The sequence below is a fragment of the Zalophus californianus genome, chromosome 3 (genome assembly GCF_009762305.2).
Source record: "Zalophus californianus isolate mZalCal1 chromosome 3, mZalCal1.pri.v2, whole genome shotgun sequence".
Lineage (NCBI taxonomy): Eukaryota > Metazoa > Chordata > Mammalia > Carnivora > Otariidae > Zalophus > Zalophus californianus.
Genome location: NC_045597.1, coordinates 190,876,068 through 190,896,434, shown reverse-complemented (window position 1 = coordinate 190,896,434; position 20,367 = coordinate 190,876,068). Strand labels below are relative to the sequence as shown.

At 46.7% G+C, this 20,367-nt stretch overlaps 1 protein-coding gene across 1 annotated transcript in view; it reads right to left on the bottom strand.

Moving 5' to 3' along the window:
- Window positions 1–384: 384 nt before the first annotated feature.
- LOC113919628 overlaps window positions 385–20,367 on the bottom strand; it is a 42,012-nt gene continuing 22,029 nt past the window's right edge. Inside the window, exons 6-7 of the mRNA XM_027589071.1 lie at window positions 5,067–5,260; window positions 385–510 (exon numbers count right to left, since the gene is read on the bottom strand). Of these exons, the coding sequence (XP_027444872.1) occupies window positions 480–510; window positions 5,067–5,260 (225 nt within the window). The 3' untranslated portion in view covers window positions 385–479. The remainder of the gene's footprint in view (window positions 511–5,066; window positions 5,261–20,367) is intronic.

Sequence of the window (20,367 nt, the reverse complement as noted above, 5' to 3'; positions counted from 1 at the left end):
AGACAATGGTGACCTCTGAGGAGGGAGAGAGGGAAAGAGAATGGAGTGGGCTACACAGGAGTATCTACAGTCTCTACAGTATTTTTATTTCTTTGGGCAAAATATTCACATTTGTTAGATCTTACTAGTTGAGCCCACGAGTATACTCTATATTACTTGCTGTTCTCTGTGTTTGAAATTTTTCATTTTTGCTTTTAAATTTTAAGAAAAGGGGAAAAAACTTGAAAGTTCTGAGTGAAGCCTTGCTTTCTCTCCACTTCATTGTGAAGTTTGACACAGAGAAGAATGTTTTCTGATCTCTGAGTGAGTCCAGGAAACTTCTGCCATGAGAGTATATCAAAGCATGGAGGGCCTAATGAGATACCAAGCATGTCGGGTCAAACCGAAGTCTCATTTTTCTGAAACTTTGGCAACATTCTAAAAAGTACTGTGATTTCACACTCTTCAAACTTCAATATACAGATTTTTGGTTTCAAAGCCTAAAGATGATTCAGCCCAAAAATATCTGACCTGAAGATAAAGAAGAAATATCTGAATATAACTAATAAAATTATTTCAGCTGATTTGAGTTTTGAGATTACAAATTTCATATATCCTAATAGAGTTACACATTTTCATTTCCACCTATGTTTGAAAATACCTCTAAAGACCTCAACACCATGGGATGTCAAATTAGCAAGGGAGATTTACTTCCTGTCTTCTTTCTTTCCTTCCTTCTTTCCTATTTTTATTTTTTATTTTTTAACGATTTATTTACTTATTTTATAGAGAGAGAAAGAGAGCGAGCACGGGGGGAGGGGCAGAGGGAGAGGGAGAGACAGAATCTCAAGCAGACTCTCCACTGAGCGTGGAGCCCCACATGGGGTTCAATCCCACAACCCTGAGATCATGACCTGAGCTGAAATCAAGAGTCGGATGCTTAACCAAATGAACCACCCAGGCACCCCTATTTTTATTTTTAAATAATTAGAAACTTGCAGAAAATATTCAAGCAGAGAGAAAAACTCTTTTTTCCCCCGAATCATCTGAGAGTAAGTTGTTGACATGATGCCCTATCACCCCCTAAATACTTAAATGTGTGTTTCTCATAAACAGGGATATCCTCTTTCTTTATCTGAATGCAACCATCAAAATCAGGAAGTTAACACTGATACATTCCTACCTCCAAGTACACAGATCCCATTCAAGTTTTGCCAATTATGCCAATAATACCTTTTGCAGAGAAAGGATCCTCTGAATCATGTGTTGCATTGAGCTGCTACCTCTCTTCCATTTCGTTCAGTCCAGCACACTTTCTCAGACTTCCCTTGACAATTATAACATGGAACTGTTTGAAAGTAACAAGCTGATTATTTTATAGATTTTCCTTCCATCTGAGTTTGTCTGATTGTTCCTTTTGATTAGGCTCAGGTTATGTGTTTTTGGTGAGAATTTCACAGAAGTGAGGTTGTGTTCTCATTACAACCCATCAAATGGTGAACAACATCAATCTGTTCCATTACCAATAGTGTTCACTCTGATCTCTTGATTCAGAACTGTCAGGCTTTTCCACTGTGCTTACTCTTTTCTCCTCTGTAATTTTGAGAGTAGATAGCTTGAATCTGTGCAAATAGGTCATTCTTCCTCAAACTTTCCATTTATTCATTTATTTATTTGTATCTGTACAAACTTGTGGTTTCCTGTCTTAGTGAGTTATAATCCATTACTCTCAGTATTTATTTGGCAGCTCAGATTTTCCCCTAATTTGGCAAGTGGGAACTGGCATCTGTGTCCTTTTAATATACCTCTATCATTTTTTGAAACTTCCATTGTTTTCTGGCACAAGAAGATGATCCAGGCTCATCTTGCACTCTCTCTAACCCAGTTTGGAATCAACCTTCCAAAGAGCCTTAGTAGACAGTGGTATTTAGAAGCCAAGATCTGGGTGCAAAATGTGCTTACATCTAATGTGTATTGCAATTTCCTTCTCCTCAGTGACAATCCTGGCTTCCACTATCCTTATTATGGTAATTTATTTGATCATTGTATTGTATTACTTGTATTACTTTCCTGTTGCTGCTGTAACAAATCACCTTTTCTTACATTTTTGGACATCATAAGCCTAAAAGCATTGTTCCAGTGGAGAGTCTTCCCTTCTGAAGGCTTCAGGGGAGACACGTTCCTGCTTTTTCCAGCTTCTAGAGGCCACCCGCAGGTCTTGACTTGGCCCCTTCCCCACATCACTCCAACCTTGTGTTCTGTCCTCATGTCTCCTACTCCTGACTCTGATCTCCCACCCACCTTGTATAAGGACCCTGTGATGACATTGGACCTACCTGGATAATCCAAATAATCTCCCCATCGCAAGACCTTAGCTCAATCACAACTTGCCATAGAGGTAGCATTGATAGGTTTGGAGGAACAAAAAATGTGTTTGGGGATCAAAGATGTGGACATCTTTGGGAGACCTTGTCATCCCTCTTCCCCTTCTGTGAATGTCCTCCTCACTCTCTCTGGGCCCCTACACCCGCCATAGGACTGACCTGAGAGAGTGCCCTGCTTATAACCCATCCTGAGTCTCCATGGCTTCCCACTGTGGGAAGGACTTAATTGCTTTAGGACTGAATTGCTCAGGAAGAAAAAGGAAGAAATGGGGAGGAGTCAGATCTTATTTTCTAGATACACTTTTTCTAAAAATCATTAACAACCAATTCCCAGAATTACTACTTAAAATTATATTAGCTTCTACAGAAACCCTGTATCAAAGAAGTGAGACAATGACACCCTTGCCTTTTTTCTTCTTCTTCTTTTAATGTTAGGAAAGGTGGATTGGTATTCTTTTTTGGTGATTGCCAGAAACCCAACTTGAACTAGTTTAAGGGGGAAGAAAAAGGAATTTATTGGCTCCTATAACCAAACCAAGGCAAAGAGGTACTGGGCTGGCCTCAGGGATGGTGGGCACGGGGGACTCCAGTGGCATCAGGAGCTTTCTCTCTGTCTGCCATCTCTTCGTCCCTCTCAACTTGGATGCATTTTCTTTGGCTGGAGTCAGGCCTGGAGGCAGCTTTTTGGGTTCATAAGATCTTTGCTTCATCATCCAGTGTGAAAAGAGACTTCTCTTTCCTACTGCCATTTTGAAATGTGTCATTTCTGACATAGATCAGGAGTCACTCCTTAAATCAATCACTGTGGCCAACAAGACAGATCAGTTACAAGTGCTCCATTTTGTACAATCAGAGCACATTGGAACAGGTTTTGGGGGAGATATGACCAAGTCTTGAAAGACCCAGACACATGGAAGTACATTCATCCCCATGCTTGGTAGAGTGAAAAGGCTCTGAATTGTCAGAGAGGTCGTAAGATGTGTAGTTTACAAGAGACAGAAGCTTTGGGGAAGAAGCAAAGCAGAAGGACTGGGTTCATATATTTGAACCCATGCATATCTCATGTCAGGTGGCAGACATAAGGTAAATCAGAGCCAGAACTGGAGACAGAAGAGGGTTCAGGGTGAGGAGGGGCTGCCTGACCATCCCAGGCGGTGGTGGGCGCCTTGCTGCGGATGTCTCACGAGCCTGACAACCACTCCACGAGGATGTGAGGATTGGGACACCATAGGGCTTCGAGCGTCCCTTCCAAACTTGACTTTCAGTGAAACCTTGCTGTATGTTTACCGACTTACTGCCCCTCAGCTGCAAATTCACCCTTTCTACTGTTCTGTAATGGGTATGAGTCCCTTAAAAATTTTTACTGTGCCAGTTGGCATGATGTACAGTTTTGTCGGGGGCGGGGAGCAGAGGGGTGTGGCTTCCTAGTTTGGGTGGGCGGGTTATGGAGTTCCCAGTGTGCATGGCAGCCCACAGCTTCCCCCAGCACCCGACATGGTCTTGTAGCAGAAACTGGGGTGGTTTTTTTGTACAAAATCTGGGTTGCCTGTCATGAGACATTTCCTCAAGAACAGCTTTCCCCAGTGCCCTCGAGGACAGAGTTCTGATAAGTCCTAACAGTGAGTCACCATAGTAACATCTCTGGCGTCCAGAAAGCCCCAGCCATGCCCTGTGCTGTGAGGTCTGGGTCTCAGCCCTGGGGTGATGGCGGCTCTTATATCTGCCGATCCTATCTTCCTTAGAGTTCTCTCTACTTCTTGCCGGCCATTTTCTCCTTACTCTAATCCTCTGTTGTAGTTAATAATGCTCTACATTAAACCTTCCCTGTTCAGGTTACTCTCTCCTGTTTAGATCCTCATGGATGCACCTGCCTTGTTCCTCATGATGCTTTTCCTCTCCCTCCCTTCAGAGTATATCACCCCCTCATGGATCCAGGGACCTTTCATATAGATCTGTGGGCACAGGCCTTAATCATAACTCATATTATTAATGTAAAATGTACAAAGGATTAATAACCCCTCAAGGGTAAGGGAATGTGTCTTAATCACTTGTTTTCCCAGAACGGGAGAAAGGGCAGGTATCAGAATCACCTGGAAGTTTTTCCAAACTAGAGTAAGTCCCACTGAAGATGAGTCCAGCTCAGACTCCCAGGTGTGTCTCGGAGTTGCTCCTTAGGACACTATGTCCTGCCCCTCAGAAACAAAATCAGCTTGTGAGCCTCTGTCCTATCTAGCGATGGTGCAGAGAGCCTCTGTCCTATCTAGCAATGGTGCAGAGAGCAGGTGTGCAAGAATTTTCAGAACAAAGACCTACACAAATGGAATAACAATGCAGGACAAATCTCCCACAGTGACTGCAACAAGTTGAAATGAAATAATTGAAATATCACCAAAGAGAACCCTTTCTTTTTCCAAAGGTCATAGTTTTTTGAGAACTTTTCCGCTCCCTTTACTGTTACAGATGCTTACAAACCAAACCACCTCACTCCACAAGCCCAGCACTGGCTCACTCAAAACTGCTCTGAACACAGGCCTCCCAGGGCCCCCATGGTGCACAGCCAGCCTGTCCCTCAGGCCTCTGACCATCGGTGTCTCAGGGGCTGCCCACATAAGTACTCTCAACCATGTCCACGGACGAGGAGTTTCCTTATCCATCTCAGATTTTTCACCAGGAACTTCTCTATCTGTGCTTTAGTTTACTGACCTTACGATTCTGTTCAGAGCAACCGGGCCATATTCCAGCTCAACCAGTGTTGTTCTTGTCTGGAAGCTGTCTTCTCTGTTCTGGCTCTTCTTCATTGGCTTCTCCAGATCTTGGACTTTTCCACCTCTAGCAGAGCTCTCTTTAAAGGATCGCAAGCATAAATATGCCCAAATGTCACCAGTGGCTATCTTTACCTGGGGGGACATATGGGGTGTCAACGAGCTTCATTTGCCCTTTAGACCCACGGCCCACCCTCCTCCACCTGCTCCCCACCCAGGAGGCTGAGCCGGAGGATGCATCCATGGGCTCCGGGGCGCTCTGGCTTCTGGTGAGACCAGGCAGCAGATAGCAGGGGAACATCACCCTGCTCTCCACCCTCACTCCAGGGTGTCTCGCAGAGCCACCAACTCCACCCAACTCTGTCTCCTCCGTAACGGTGGATCCAGGTGCTGTGGGGCTGACACAACTTGGGCGGTCCCCTTTCAGAAAAAGAATGCAAAATTACGAATAGAAAATACCTGGGCCACTGCCAACTCCCAAGTGGGCGGTGGGGTGGGGGTGGGGGGGGGATTGTGCCAAAGGGAACTTGTAATCAGAATGTGTTTACCCAATGGCCATTAAAATGTGTTACTTCTACGAATGTTCCAGACGATGGGATAATGTGAGCAACCGTGAGAACCTGTCCTCTCCTGGGGCCCGGGAAGGGGCCTGAAGATAGGCTGGCATGAGGTGTCCCTGGCTGTGCCATGTGCACACAAATTATTAGTTTTAGGGGTAGAATCCAGTGATTCATCAGTTGCATACAACACGCAGCGCTCATTCCATCACGTGCCCTCCTTAATGCCCATCCCCCAGTTTCCTCATCCCCCCCCCCCAGCAACCCTCAGTTTTAAGAGTTAAGAGTCTCTTATCTAATTTTTTGACAAGGGCAGACATTTACAATCTTTTCCAAATAAAATGAGCCCTCCAGCACCAAAACAGAGGTTGCTTTGGGTCACTGCAACCCGTAGCGATCACTACTGTCAAAGAATAAAGCAGAGGAGGAAAAGCGTGGGAAAACACACCAAAACTCTCAAGGTGGTTTTCTTGGGGTGGTGGGGGCCAATGTTGACATTCGCTTACTTCTGATTTTACTAATTTCCTCAATCGTTCACCATGTGAAATAGAAACAATGTGAATGAACAAAATCGATGGCAGGCAGGTGGGAAGAGCTCCTGCCTCTGTCCTGCCTCTGTCCCTTGTCGCCACATCCATGCATACCTGAGGACAAGATCAGAGTCACCCGCCAGGAAGCTCTCCCTAGGTCCTCACACCTCCTCTAGGGGTTTCACTAAGCACATTTAGGTCTTAGAAGATAATCGCTACTTGCTCTGGGAAATCCCCCCGGACTCCCCTACAAAAAATGTAAATACTCCAAATCAGGGTACTCGACAGGAAACCCAGCAGAAAGTCCCACCATGGAAGAAACCCATTTCAATTACTAACATGGGGATAGAAAGGTGAGTTGGATGATAAGAATCAAGGCCGGAGTCCAAATACTGGTACCTGAGTCCCAAGGCAGATGGGACCCACGGCCTCCAACCCACAGCCCAGGACAGGGCAGGCTGGCGCAGAGGCAGGGTGGGGACCGACCTCCCTCCAGGCCTCAGCTGCAAGAATGAGAGGACCCGGGGCCCAGAATGCAGGCAGACAGAGATCTTGGAGTTCTGTACTCAAATATAAACCAGTGCTTGTAGACGCTGAAAATGAAGGCAAACAGCCTAAGGCTCATTTTCTTGCTTGCAAGTATTCCATTTTGCCTTTTAGAAGCCATCATTCTGTGGGTTAAGGTGGAGAGGGAGAGCAGGTGAAGAGTCCCAACACAACCTGTTCTGAGGTGGGGGGGTCAGTTAAATCAGTGCCTGGATCCCACTCTCCTGCAGAGACAGGGCGCTTTGGGAGGTAAGCTCCCACGACAGCCCCTGAATGTCAGCTCACAACAGTGTACCAGCCTCTGTGGGCCTCAGAGTTTCACGGGGAAATGCTTTCTGAATCCCTCCTGGGGGGGTGGGGGCAAAAGCACACTTCCCATCCTGCAGCCACCTTCAACTCAATGTCCCTGGTGGAGTCCCCAGACACCGCAGCAAGGGACTTCACCTGGCCAGGCAGGAAGGGCACTAGGGCTCTGGGGCATGAGGGCTCAGCGTCCTGGCTGGGACCCCTAGGAGGAGCCCTAAATGCTGCGAGGATGAAGGAGAAGCAGGGAACTGGTCATGCAGCCCTGCATTGGCTTACCCAGGGTCCTCTGAGACCAGCTGTCAGGTGGGATGTGAAATGTAGCGGTGGGTGGCCCCCCGTCGTGGCAAGAGACCTGGAGGGCAGGTGCATCTACGGTGCCAGGGGAGGCAGGGGGGACTAGCGTGGGAACTCCCGTGGCAGAGAAGACACAGCCTCCGAAACAGGACTGAAGTCCCTGGTAAGGCTTAGCAACAAGACATCCACAGCACAGGGCCCGGGCCTTCCGGCTGTGGGAGTAGGCAGGAACAAGTCACTGCGGCCACTCACTGGGATAGTCAGGTAGGGATGTACACGACACGCCAAACAGTTTTATTAACAAGAAATGTAATGTAATGACAGCAACAATAAGTAAATATCGAGTATTTATTCTTTGACAGGGGCTGCATTTATCTTTGAGCTGCAGAGACTATTAATACACCCATTCTACAGATGAGAAACCTGAGGCTCAGAGAGGGGCTGTGCCTTGCCCAAAGCCATGCACAGCTATTACAGTCATTCAGTCCCCAGCCTGGTGAGGGAGGCTGGGTCCTTTGCTATGGGAGGACTGACCTTGCCTGGAGCTGGCCAGCTTCAGGTTCACCCTCAGCCTTACCCTTAGAAAGTTGCACTTGCCTAAAATAAAGCAAAGCAGGGGCACCTGGGTGGCTCAGTCATTCAGCGTCTGCCTTCCGCTCAGCTCATGACCCCAGGGTCCTGGGATCGAGCCCCTACATCGGGCTCCCTGCTCGGCGGGAAGCCTGCTTCTCCCTCTCCCACTCCCCCTGCTTGTGTTCCCTCTCTCGCTGTGTCTCTCTCTGACAAATAAATAAATAAAATCTTTAATAAAAATTTTAAAAATTAAATAAATAAACAAACAAACAAACAAAACAAAACAAAGCAGTCACACCGGCGCAGATTCCCTGAAAAGGTAACGCCATCAATCAGCACGGATTTCACTGCCCCATAATGCGGAGAATGTTGACTCTCGGCTGGACACTGAGACATTGTCTTTAACCGGGATCGGCTAGATAGCAGGTGCAGAAGCAGCAGGTGCCCACCCCTCCTCTATGTCTCCTGCTAGGACCTCATCTGGCCAAGATGTGCTCTGACATTCCAGGCGCACTCGTGCCCACACAGGGGCACGAGGATGATGTTATTGATTTCTCCCCACACCCCAACACTGCACAGACTGGCCTGGGAAAACCAGCCCCTCCCATGACCACGGGGATGGGGAAAAACAGGGTATGAAGAAGGAGTCCACACTGCTGTGGTCTGGCTGGCTGCCTGCTGCAGAGCTGGAGCCCCTGATTAGCCACTTTCAAGGAGCACTTCTCAGAGGGGGCATCCCTGGCCGATGGCACTTGATCCGTCAAAGACAGTCCTTGACAGCATCATCACCCTGTGCAAGATTACATCAGGAAGGCTAGACGGGTGGCAGCTTCTCAGTCACTTTAGAGAAATCGGTGATTTGCAAACACCATTTGCCCATTGATCTTCCAGAAATAAGTGGATTGAAACATGGTTCTTAGCCCATTTTCTTCTACCAAACACAAGACATCATGTCCATCTTCAAAAAGCACCCCGCAGGGAAGTAGTGGGCACCACAATCATTTGTACCTGCCATTACACGAGGGTACATCAGAGGTGGCTAGCTCCCTTGCACCTGCAGCATGTGTTGGGTGACCATGAACTATGCACCAATCTCCCAGCCCTAGCCGTGACCCTGTTCTTATTCTTACATCCAGAAATGCAGCCAAAGCGAGGATGCTACCATGAAGAACATCTTCAATCCATTATAATTTAGCTAAACGTTAAGTCACCTGCAAACCCACTGGTAACATGCCTCCCAGTGATCCAGATCCAACAGTAGGTCAAGACACCCCATGGAGAAAAGTCCTTGGGAGAGATGGACATGCCAGTGCACTGTGTGTGGGGGGGGGGCGAGGATGAGAGCCTTCTCATTGGGGAGGAACACAGGGTACCAGCAGTCACCCTCCCGGCAGGTGCAGGGGACAGATGGCACACTCAGAAGGGTGGCTGAGCGGGGACCCATAAAGAATTATGGGCAGCCTTATAGAGACCAACCAGGGACTGCAAAGTAGTCTGGGGCCGGCAAAGCTGGAAGCATCCCCTTTGTGCAACCCCCTTGGGCCTGGAGAGTAAGAGCAAGGGGTGAGAGAAAAACCTGAACCCAGCAGAGCTAGACTCACAGGAGAAGCTTGCTCCATGGCAATTGTGGGCTCAGACAAAGCCCCATCAGACAGGGAGGGAGCAGGGGCAGAAATGTTTCAGCCTTTGAAAATATCTCAACTCAATCTTATTGGAAAAGAGAAGAGCTTACCTCATTTCATTGTTTTAAATTTTATTTATTTATTTGAGATAGAATGAGAGAGAGAGCACAAGCAGGGGGACAGAAGCAGAGGGGGAAGCAGACTACCAGCTGAGCAGGGAGTCTGACACGGGGCTCAATCCCAGGACCCTGGGATCGTGACCTGAGCTGAAGGCAGATGCTTAACTGACTGAGCCACCCAGGTGCCCCTCATTTTAGATAAACAAAATTTGTCAGTTTGTCATGGGTTCTTAGTAACTCACTAAAGCAGTCTCAAATTCTCCCAAAGTTGAACGAAGATAACTAAAGTTCTATATTTAATTAAACAATTCTAATTTTCAACCAAAAGCTGCTTAAGTTAAAGTCTTAAGGCTAGCATAAATGTGCGTGCCCTTGTTTGTTTAGGAAATATATTCCAGAATGATAATATGTCCTCTTTAGATACATGTAAATGAGCTTTTAATAAGCTACTTGGCAAGAAACTCATTCAGTAAGTATAAATTACAATTAAATAAATACTGAACTGTGCTGATGTGAGTTTTTATTGGCTGTTATGTCAGAAAAAGCTGACATCTGTGATTCTCCTCAACAATACTCCCTGATCTTCCTGTTCAGTTGCATGGGGCTCCCTTCCCAAGCTGAGCAATTGCTCCTGTCCAGAGGCTGGCAATATCCACTCTCTGTCCTCTAGCTGGATTAGGTTTCTCATGAAAGACGGGACAAGGCACAGAGCTGAGAGGTTAGACCAGAGTCCTCCGCACACAAATGCCACACCCCCTGTGGGATGATTAAGAAAGACGGTGAAGAGGGGCACCTGGGTGGTCTCTGGTTACGCGTCTGACTCTTGATTTCGGCTCAGGTCATGATCTCAGGGTCGTGAGATCGAGCCCTGTGTCGGGCTTCCTGGGTGTGGAGCCTCCTTAAGATTCTCTCTCTCCCTTTCCCTCTGCCCTTCCCACCCATGCTCATGTGCACAAGGGCATTCTGGCTCTCCTAAAAAAAAAAAAAAAAAAAAAAAATGATAGTGAAGAACCTCAGTCCTGGTTAGGGAGAAAGGGATAAAAAATATTCCCTGACAATTCACAGTAACAGACCAGAACTTATGCAGGTTTATGGCCTAATTTCTCCCACTTTTCTGGTCCAAAAATATCTTGGCTGAGAATTTGGTATGAAGTAGACCTTCCTGCAGCAGGCAGACTAAAGCAAACACAAACGCTCCCTGGAAGAATGCACCCTCAAGCCAGGCCTCAGAGTTCCCTGAGATGAAGAACACTGGTCTTGAGTTCACAAGCGAAATAAACCTAGTGGGGCATCTGAGTGGTTCAGTCGGTTAAGCATCTGACTTCGGCTCAGGTCATGATCCCAGAGTCCTGGGATCAAGCCCCAAGTCAGGCTCCAAACTCAGTGGGGAGTCTGCTTCTCCCTCTGCCCTCACCCTGCTCTCCTCTCTCTCTCTTTCTCGCTCTCTCTCTCTCAAATAAATAAATAATAAAATTTAAAATAAAATTTAAAAAATAAAAATAAAATAAGCTTAGAAAAATCACAAAGCTCATGAGGAAACAACATACCATGATCACTGAGTCAGCAGACATGACAAATGGCAGATCCAAACCTGCAAAGACACAGATACTGGACTTAGTGGATACAGCCTAGAAAAGAGGAATGTGGAAAACCACAGACATGGAAAATGGGAATAACAGATGAAAAGAGATGGAGGGCCAGTGAAAGTGCCTGTCACGCGTCTAATGGAAGATCCAGGACAGACAGAAGAGAAAGAGAATGGCACAGTAATTGGGGGAAATGGTTCTGAATTGTCTAGAACTGATGAAAGACACAAATCCACAGGGTCAGGAACACAAGGAATCTCAAGCAGAACACACACGAAACACTCCACACTCGGATACATTACCAAGAAGTTTCAGAGCAAAGTCAAAAGTGAAGATCATCGGAGCAGCCCCAGAGAAAAGACAGACTAGCACAAAGAAATGGCAGTCAGGCTGAAATCTGACTTCTCAGACACCAGAAGAACAGAAGCCAGAAGTCAGGGGAATAATATCTTTAACAAGATGAAAGACTGTAGCTGTTAATCTGGAATTGTCAATCCAGGATAATTATCTACTAAGAATGAGTGCAAAATAGGGCACCTGGGTGGCTCAGTCGTTAAGCGTCTGCCTTCCGCCCAGGTCGTGATCCCAGGGTCCTGGGATCGAGCCTCACATCGGGCTCCCTGCTCAGCGGGGAGTCTGCTTCTCCCTCTCCCTCTGCCCCTCCGCCCTGCCCCCCCTGCTCGTGCTCTCTCACTCTCTCTCTCTCTGCACTCTCTCTCTCAAATAAATAAATAAAATCTTAAAAAAAAATAGAATGAGTGCAAAATAAAACTTGCTGCAGTTGCATTCAGTTCATCTGTTTAAGTATACAGTTCAGTGATCTCTAGTACATTTACAAAGCTTTGAAACCACCGCCAAAATCCAATTTTGGAACATTTCCATCATCTCAAAAGATGCATTTAATTTTAAAAATGAGGTCCAAGCATTCCCTGAGAGAGATTTTATGATGGGAAGTGTAATTCCTGATAAATGGTGCAAAACCATGATTAGCTGTGAAGGACATTTTCCACCTTTGCGTCCAGACCAGTTTTTGCCTTTACTTTCAAGTAGACAAAGGGAAACACACACTTGCTAATTATTAGGACAAGTGCTGGGAAGACCTTTTCTGTGGGCTTCAGTGATGTGTTTATATTCACTGAGCACTGGACAATGAAACATTAGTTTTTGGCACAAATATTGGTATTTAAAGATATGATTACTACAGACTGAATCTGTGTGTAAAATATTGCCAGTGGGTTTAATTATTAATGGTGTTAGGCCTGACCACATGGTTAAATTGTTTTTATTTCTGTATATATTCTTATACAAAGAAAAAACCCTCAAGTATATCTTGTTGAGAAAACCACAAAAATAAAAAAAATTTTAAAAACGAGTTCCAAGTACTCATTTTCCAAAGAGCATTTTTATGATAACATATCACATATACATATTGTCAAAAAATATCTGTGGGGCTATCAAAAATTGAGATTTTTACCAACAAACCTTCCTTAAAGGAAAACTATCCCAGAAAAAAAAAAAAGAAGATCTTATATGTAAGAAAAAAGGATGGACAAAGAAAATAAAAAACTTGTGGGTAAACTATTCAAAATCGGATCATGTCTTTGTGGAGCTTATCCATTTTGGATAAGGAATATATATTCTTTTCTAGATAAACACAGAGACAAATTGCTCCCTTCAGAGTGTCTCTCATTTAGGGCCAGAACTTTAGTAACTGTGTTTATATTTTTATAGTATGATTTGAAATATGTTAAAAAGAAAAACTAGTATAATATTTTTAAAGTGTCATTATCTTGGTGTGGAGATGCTCTGGGCAACTTTTATTTCTTTGCTTACATTTTAATAGTTTTTCCACATTTTCTAGAATCATCATCGCTGAGGTCTGAAAGGATGAAAGGAGACACCCCACGTTGTCCATGAAAGTGTGCATGTTTGCGGCCAGGGAAGAGGGGTTCTCCCTAAGAGAGGTGGAGCAACATGTCCTCACCAACCCCCAGCTTCCCACGTCCCCCCGGGCTGACCAACATCCCCTCTTCCCTGAGTGCATCACCCTCACTCAGGAGGGTGGCCACCCTGGTGGACCTGGACGCCCTCTCCAGGGTGAGTGGCGTCTGCCCAGCCTTGCACTCTGCAGCTTAGATCTCAGAGGACGCTCTTGCCCCTTGCTCCCATAAAGCCAAGTTCTCACTGTGACCACCCAGAACCGACGTGTTTTATTAAATTTGTAGTGGAAAAGTAACTGTGTGTTAAAATAACATGTGAAAGAGCCCCACCCGTGTACAGGGAGACTGAGAGACAGAGAGGACATCACTGGCGCCTGAAGTCAAGGAGCCATCCTTCCAGAATGATCCCTGACCCAGGCCGATTCCCCATGTGGGCACACCAGTCATCAAAGGACCCGTTTTTACCAATGACTCAGTAAGAAACGGTCTTCATCTCACAAGTTCAACACAGTTAACCAGGTACCCAGTTTCGCGTGAGACCAATACAAATTCTGGTGTGACAATAAAACGTGTCTGCTGCATGGCGCTTCACAATTCACAAAGGGCTGCCATGCATTTTCTCCAGCCACACATGCAGTGCATTTCTGAAAAGGAAGCAAAACTCTTGTGGTCAAAGTACAGCTCCCTCCTTTGTAGTCATGCTGAAAAATAACCCAGAGAACAGCTGCTCCCGAGCTTCATTTCCTTTCTCACATGCTATAAACTCGGGGCTTTGCAGTTCTCATCACACCGTGAGCTTGAGGCATGTGAAATTCACCAGTGAGCCACTACACCATGCAAATCACTTCATAAATAAACATGACTTCTCTTTCTAGTAATCTACAAGTATTTGGCTTGGAGAACACAACAAAGTTGCCCCCAGAAGAGTTATAAAATATATTCCCAGGGGTTTGGGTTTCCAGCCCCAGAGAGAGGAGATCCCATATGACATGCCATAAAATCTGCCTGTTTGAGAACATTCAAAAGTGGCTGTCCTGAGACCAGAGTCCATCCGGAATTCCCCCATCCCCTGTGCACTGGTGAAGACGAGTGTCGATGGGGGAAGGAGAAGTAGAACCTCAGGCCCCACTGAACTTCCTGGCCTTTATTGGTTTGAACCACGCTCAGAAGAGAAATGTTTTGTTTCGGCTTGCTACCAATTTCTCTTATGGACAATTTGCATGATGCCTAATATTTTGTCCATCCTGACTACCGTATCTTGAACGTCATTATCAAAATATTTATTATATGGCTACGGCACACTGGCTTCATGATTGTGGGGTGTCAGATGTATGAAGTAGCATCTTCCTCTTTAACAATAACGCTGATGGACCTACAAACAGGCACAACATGTTAAAGAGATATCACATAGAGACACTGAGTATGGATACAAACTTGAAATGGCATGTAAAGTGGAAAACATGGCAATTGTGTTTCTGGGTAGGGTGACCAAGTGGGAGGCTGTGAACACCCACATGGTGGGCATTCTGGAGTTGTGAATGATACTACACACAAATCCCCTAGTTTATGAGGGTGGCAGTGCCCCTGAAGGTCGGAGAGTTTCCCTTACATCCTTCAGTTGCAAGAAACAGAGGTGCCCTAAGCCTCACTTAAGCTCCCATCCATGAATTATGTATAGAAAAGACCCTGAGCGTCCCATGGAATTCCAAGGGAGCAACGACTGGTATCCTGACGGACTGCAGGCAACAAGGAACACCGGCCCCTGAGGTGCTAGGCTGCCTGAAGGTCCTATGTCTCCCCCGTCTCTGCTCTGGTGGCTTGCCACCATCTGTAGACCAGATTCCTCTTCTTTAGGGTGAAAACCAGTGGCCCCATTCCCCTATAAATATGTCCAAATGTCTCCAATTAAAATAAAACAAAATCCACATTGTGTCTTGTAGATTTCTGCCATAATTTCTAAGTTCCTTAAAATAATTGCCTAAACTCCGCATCTCTACTTTCTTCCAAATGCAGCCCAGGTCTCTTTCCTGAACATCAAACCCGCATGTACCCCTTTCTTGCTATACTTGAAATTTTGGGTTGAGCCAAAATCTTCCCCCTAAAATCTGCTCCTCCTCTCCTGTTCCCCCAGCTCAGTCATAAGCCCATAATCCAGCCGGGTGCACAACCCACACGCTGGGGGTCACCTTCACCCTGTACCCTTCACATTCACTGTCTGCGCAGGCCCTCTTCCTAAACATCTGGCTTTCCTTACGTCTCTCTTATCTGCCCTCAGCTCTACACTCCCAAGGGCAAGTCCTCTAGGCTTGGGGGCAACCATGGGACAGCCACCCTGCCCACAAAGGAAGCCATGGAAATAACAAAGTTCTCCTGTGATGACCCATAACATAGCCGAGTGACCTCCAATAACTACAGCAGCGGTGAAAACCTCTCTGCATCCTGGGCCCCTCTGTGTCTCTATGAAGCTACAGACCCCTCTCCCAGGGGACAAAAATCATACATAACCATACATATCTGTAACCATGACGTTAACAAGCACAATTCATGGATAGAATAATACACCAACTTTATTTATTTTATTTTTGTGCCACTGTTCCTTTAAATTTACTCTGAGAGGCTGATTCTTTCCCTGCCCTTGGATAGAATTTAGGTCGCAAAAATTTAGGACCATCACTATTCTGGTCACATCCAACCAATAAAAGTCCCATACCCGTCAGTAATTAAAATGTCTGGTGTGGTGATTTAATCAAAATGTGGGATTTCAGGGCTCAGTCGGTTAAGCATCTGCCTTCGGCTCAGGCCATGATCCCAGGGTCCTGGGATCGAGCCCCGCATCGGGCTCCCTGCTCAGCCAAGAGCCTGCTTCTCCCTGTCCCTCTGCCACTCCTTCTGTTTGCACTCTCTCTCTCTCTCTCCAATAAATAAATAAAATCTTTTTAAATAACGTGGGATTTCATTTAAAGTTACTGTTCCTTGCCAGGCTCTGCCTACTCCTGGCTGGACACCTACTTAGGAGGCTGGGGGCTTCACTCTCTTTCCACACTGTGTGTATTTACCCACACGGGGTTAGGGTACACAGCACATTAGTAACCCCAATGTCTTCTTTTCATCTCCGACCCCTTTTCGGTAGCTTCAGTGTGGCTGAAGAGGTAAGTAAGACAGCTTTTGTCTTCACCAGTTCCTTCACCATGGCTGCAAATCCCCCTTTTGAAATATGGCACCCATCTTGGGGTCACAGCTGAAACTGAAACAAAGTGGTTCCATTCATCTCCGAGGGCCCACACTGCCCTGTCCTCCCTGGTGGGCACCTGCCACTGTTCCCCATGCTGAACCCCGGTGAGATCCCCTGAGGCTCAAAGTTCTTCCTGTGCACTTTCTCTCCCCTCTCCCGGAGCAACCTCCCTTTCCCATGCGCTAGGATAATCCCACTCATCACTTTATACTCCAAACAGCACGCCATCCAGAAAGATTTCCTGATTTCTTTGTTGCTTTGGTAAAGCCTGGATCACACTAGACTGTAACTGTTTTCTTTCTCTCTCTCCTACAAAAGACTTGTACTCCTGGAGGCCACAGACCAACTTCTTTATAGTTGCACTGGTCTTCACCGGGTATTAGACAAGTAGTTCCCGCTAGGGAACAGAAGCCATGGCCGAGAGTGCGAGGAGGCAGGGCCTGCTCTGAGTTTTTACAGGACTCTCTCAGAACGCAGGGGGAGGAATTCCACGCCGGTCACTCACGCACAAGTGCGGTCCCAGATCAGTACTGCTTTCCTTTCAGGTTTGTGCTGTGTCTGAGAACTGTCATGTACTTTCTCATTTACATGTAAACTCCGACTGAAACGGGACCTCGCTTGAAACACCACAAAGCTGCTTGGCACGAAATCTGCGCCACTCCTTCCTAGCCCAAAACTCGTGTAAACAGGATTATCAGTTTCTTCCCATCAATTTGCTTCGATGGTGTGGGAGACCCAGGAGGTAGTCCAAACGCTGTAAGGTAATTATTGAACTACAGCTGGTTGGGGAGGTTTCCCAGCACATTTTTTGATAGTGCACCTCAGCATTAGCAGGCGCAGCGATTTTGCAAGCAGGGGGTCCCTATCCTCTGCAATTGCTGGAGTTAAGGAGCGGCGGGAAGGCAGCGAGGATGAGAGCGCACAGCCCAAGGGTGGCGGGCCGGTCATGCCCACTGTTAGACGCTGTCCCCGGGGAGCCCCCGCTGCAGACTGGCTCCAAGGTTGTGCTGGGGCTAGATGCCCTCACAGCTGCTCCATGCGTGAATGCGGCGCACTACTAACCCAGTGTGCTCGGGCAACTCTGTCCCCAGCCGTAACACATCTGTCCCCGAGACAGCCATCTGCGCACAGCAGCCCGTGTGAAAACTCACTCGCTGCCCTGTCTCCCCACCAGCAGGAAAGTGGGCCCCCGGGATGCGCTGGTAAGTGTTTGCCAGCTTTGGGGGGAAAGTCCTCATTTGTAGCTCTTGCCAGTTTCCCCGGTGTAGATGCGGGCATCACTGCTGCTTGCAAGCTGACGACACGATGTCGCGGGCATCACTGCTGCTTGCAAGCTGACGACACGATGTCGCGGGCATCACTGCAGATTGCAAGCTGACGACACGATGTCGCGGGCATCACTGCTGCTTGCAAGCTGACGACACGATGTCGCGGACGGTGAACTGGAAAGACAGGAGGATGAGGGCTGCGAGCCGGCTGCACCACCCCGACTGGGCCCTCAGTCCTCACCACCAAGAGGTGCCGAGGGCTGGCCTCTCACTCGCCTGTGTCCTCGACAAGCATTAAGCCCTCGGTGTGTACCTGGTCCCGTACTGAGTCTCACGAAAGACAGAGCCGCAGATCTTCACGGGGGTGCTGAGACCCAAGCAATCTCTTACTCACAGTAAAGTGTCAAGATTTTCAAGTGTTGACCACAGAAAACTAAATGGAGCTTTTCCCTATCATAAGGCGAGTCCATTGTTTTCATTCAGATGCACATTTCCAAGCAGGGGAAACCAGGGTGAGCCCCTAAGGGCGGCAGAGGAGTGCTCGGAAGGCCAATAGGACTATGGCCGTGTGTCAGACACGGGACATCACCCCCTCCACTGGCCACATGCTTGTGCTCTGTGACAGCAAAAGCAGAGTCTGAAACCTGTGGGGACGGACACCGGCATCTGCCTGTCGTGGTGATGTTTTTGTGGCAAAAGTGAGAGAAGCCTGGAAGGTAGGAAGTTAAAAATGCCGTGTGGATTTTACTGGCAAGGACTTTCAACAACGTTTATTTTTATGTCATGTAAAGAGAAAACCATTTCTTGCAGGGAAGAAAGATAAAGAAGCAAGCGTTCTGGAGTGACCCTCCTAAAGATGGCCAGACTCAATGCTTGTTACCTAGCAGCCCAAGATACGTGCAGGAGAAGATGCAGGTCTCCATAAAGGTGTAGACAAAGCCATAGGTTGGCACCAATAAAGAACCGTGCCAGGTTCCCTCCCGTTGACCTGCCTCGGCTTCCCCCAGAAGGCAGAGTCATCTGTGATTGGTGCTCGGGCACCGCGGATCTCCGGACTCACTGTAAAACCCCAATAATCAGGATAGTGTGGCATTGCTGTAAAGATAGACCCAGGAAGCAAAGGAGCAGAACCTGCTAGAAATACACCCATGCTCCATTAATTTTCAACCAAGACTGGGGAAAAGAAAGCCTTTTCAGTCAAGCATTGAGGACAGAAGGAAGCTCCCCGCCCTTACTTTACACCATACACAAAAATTAATTCAAAACAGAGCACAGGCCTAAATATCAAAGATCAAACTATACAACTTTTACAAGAAAATAGGAGGAAAATTATGTGACTCTGAAGTAGGCAAAGATTTCTTAGAACATTAGAAGCAACATAAATGAAAATAGGTGACAAAAATTGGACTTAATTGACAGTAGAGCCTACTGCTTTTTCATCATTAAGGAAATTAAAAGGCAAGCCATGGACCAGGAGCTAGTGTGTGGCAAGGACGAGTATCCAGAACATATAAATAATGAATAACTCCATAAGAAGACCAACAACCTAACGGAAATGGGCAAAAGAATTGGACAATTCTCTTAGAGACAGGAATGATCCTTAAGCACACCCAAATTATCATCAGAGAACAGCAAATCAGAGCCACAATAAAATTCCATTTGGCAACTACTAGAATAACGGAAGTTTTAAAAAGGCCGTTCCAAGCGTTGGCCAGGATGTGAACAGACGGCGTTCTCCCTGGTGCTGCAGTCTGAGCGTCTGCATCTACCCCGAGACTTGTAAGGTGTTGACCTGTATGGTGTTGGGAAGGGGGCCTCCGGAGGTGAGCAGGTCCTGAGGATTCAGTCCTTCTGATTAGCGCTCATATAAAAGAGACTCCACAGAGTTCCCTGACCCTTTCCGTTAGTTGAGGACACGGTGAGTAGGAGCCACCTATGAACCACTAAGAGAACGCTCACCAGAATGCAATGATGTTGGTGCCTCGATCTTGGCCTTCTAGCTTCCAGAACTGTGAGGAGAAAGGAAGTTATGTTGTTGATAAGCCACCCAGTCTGTGGGAGATGGTTAGAGCAGCTAGAACACACCAAGGCAGCCGGTGAGAGTATAAGGTGGTACCACCATTTTCGAAAACCATTTGGCGTTTTCTTATGAAGTTAAGCATCCACTTATCGTAAGACCCAGCCATTCCACTCTTAGGGTTTTTAACCCAAAAGAAATGAAAATATGTATGTCCAAAAAGAATTATGCATATCAAAACTCATAGCAGCAGCTTTATTCATAATCGACAAGAACTGGAAATAACTCAAAGGTCCTACTCTCTGAGAGAAGACGTAATGAAAGAAGACATATGGCCTGATTCCCTCTATGTGAAGTTCTAGAACCTGAGAGCTTACTGAAGATTCCTATAGACTGGATCAGTGAAGAAAGCTGGCACAGCCTGTCTGGGCCTCCTTTGCCCTGAGCTATGGTTGCCAGGTTGAGCACATAAAAATACAGGACACTTAGTCACGTTTCAGCTTCAGATAAAGCACAAATAATTTTTTAGTGTAAGTATGTCCCACGCACTATTTGGGACACCCACGGCACAGACACAGGTTGGACATACTTACACTAAAAAATTACTCATTGTTCATCTGCAAATCAAAATTAACCAGATATCCTGGGGCGC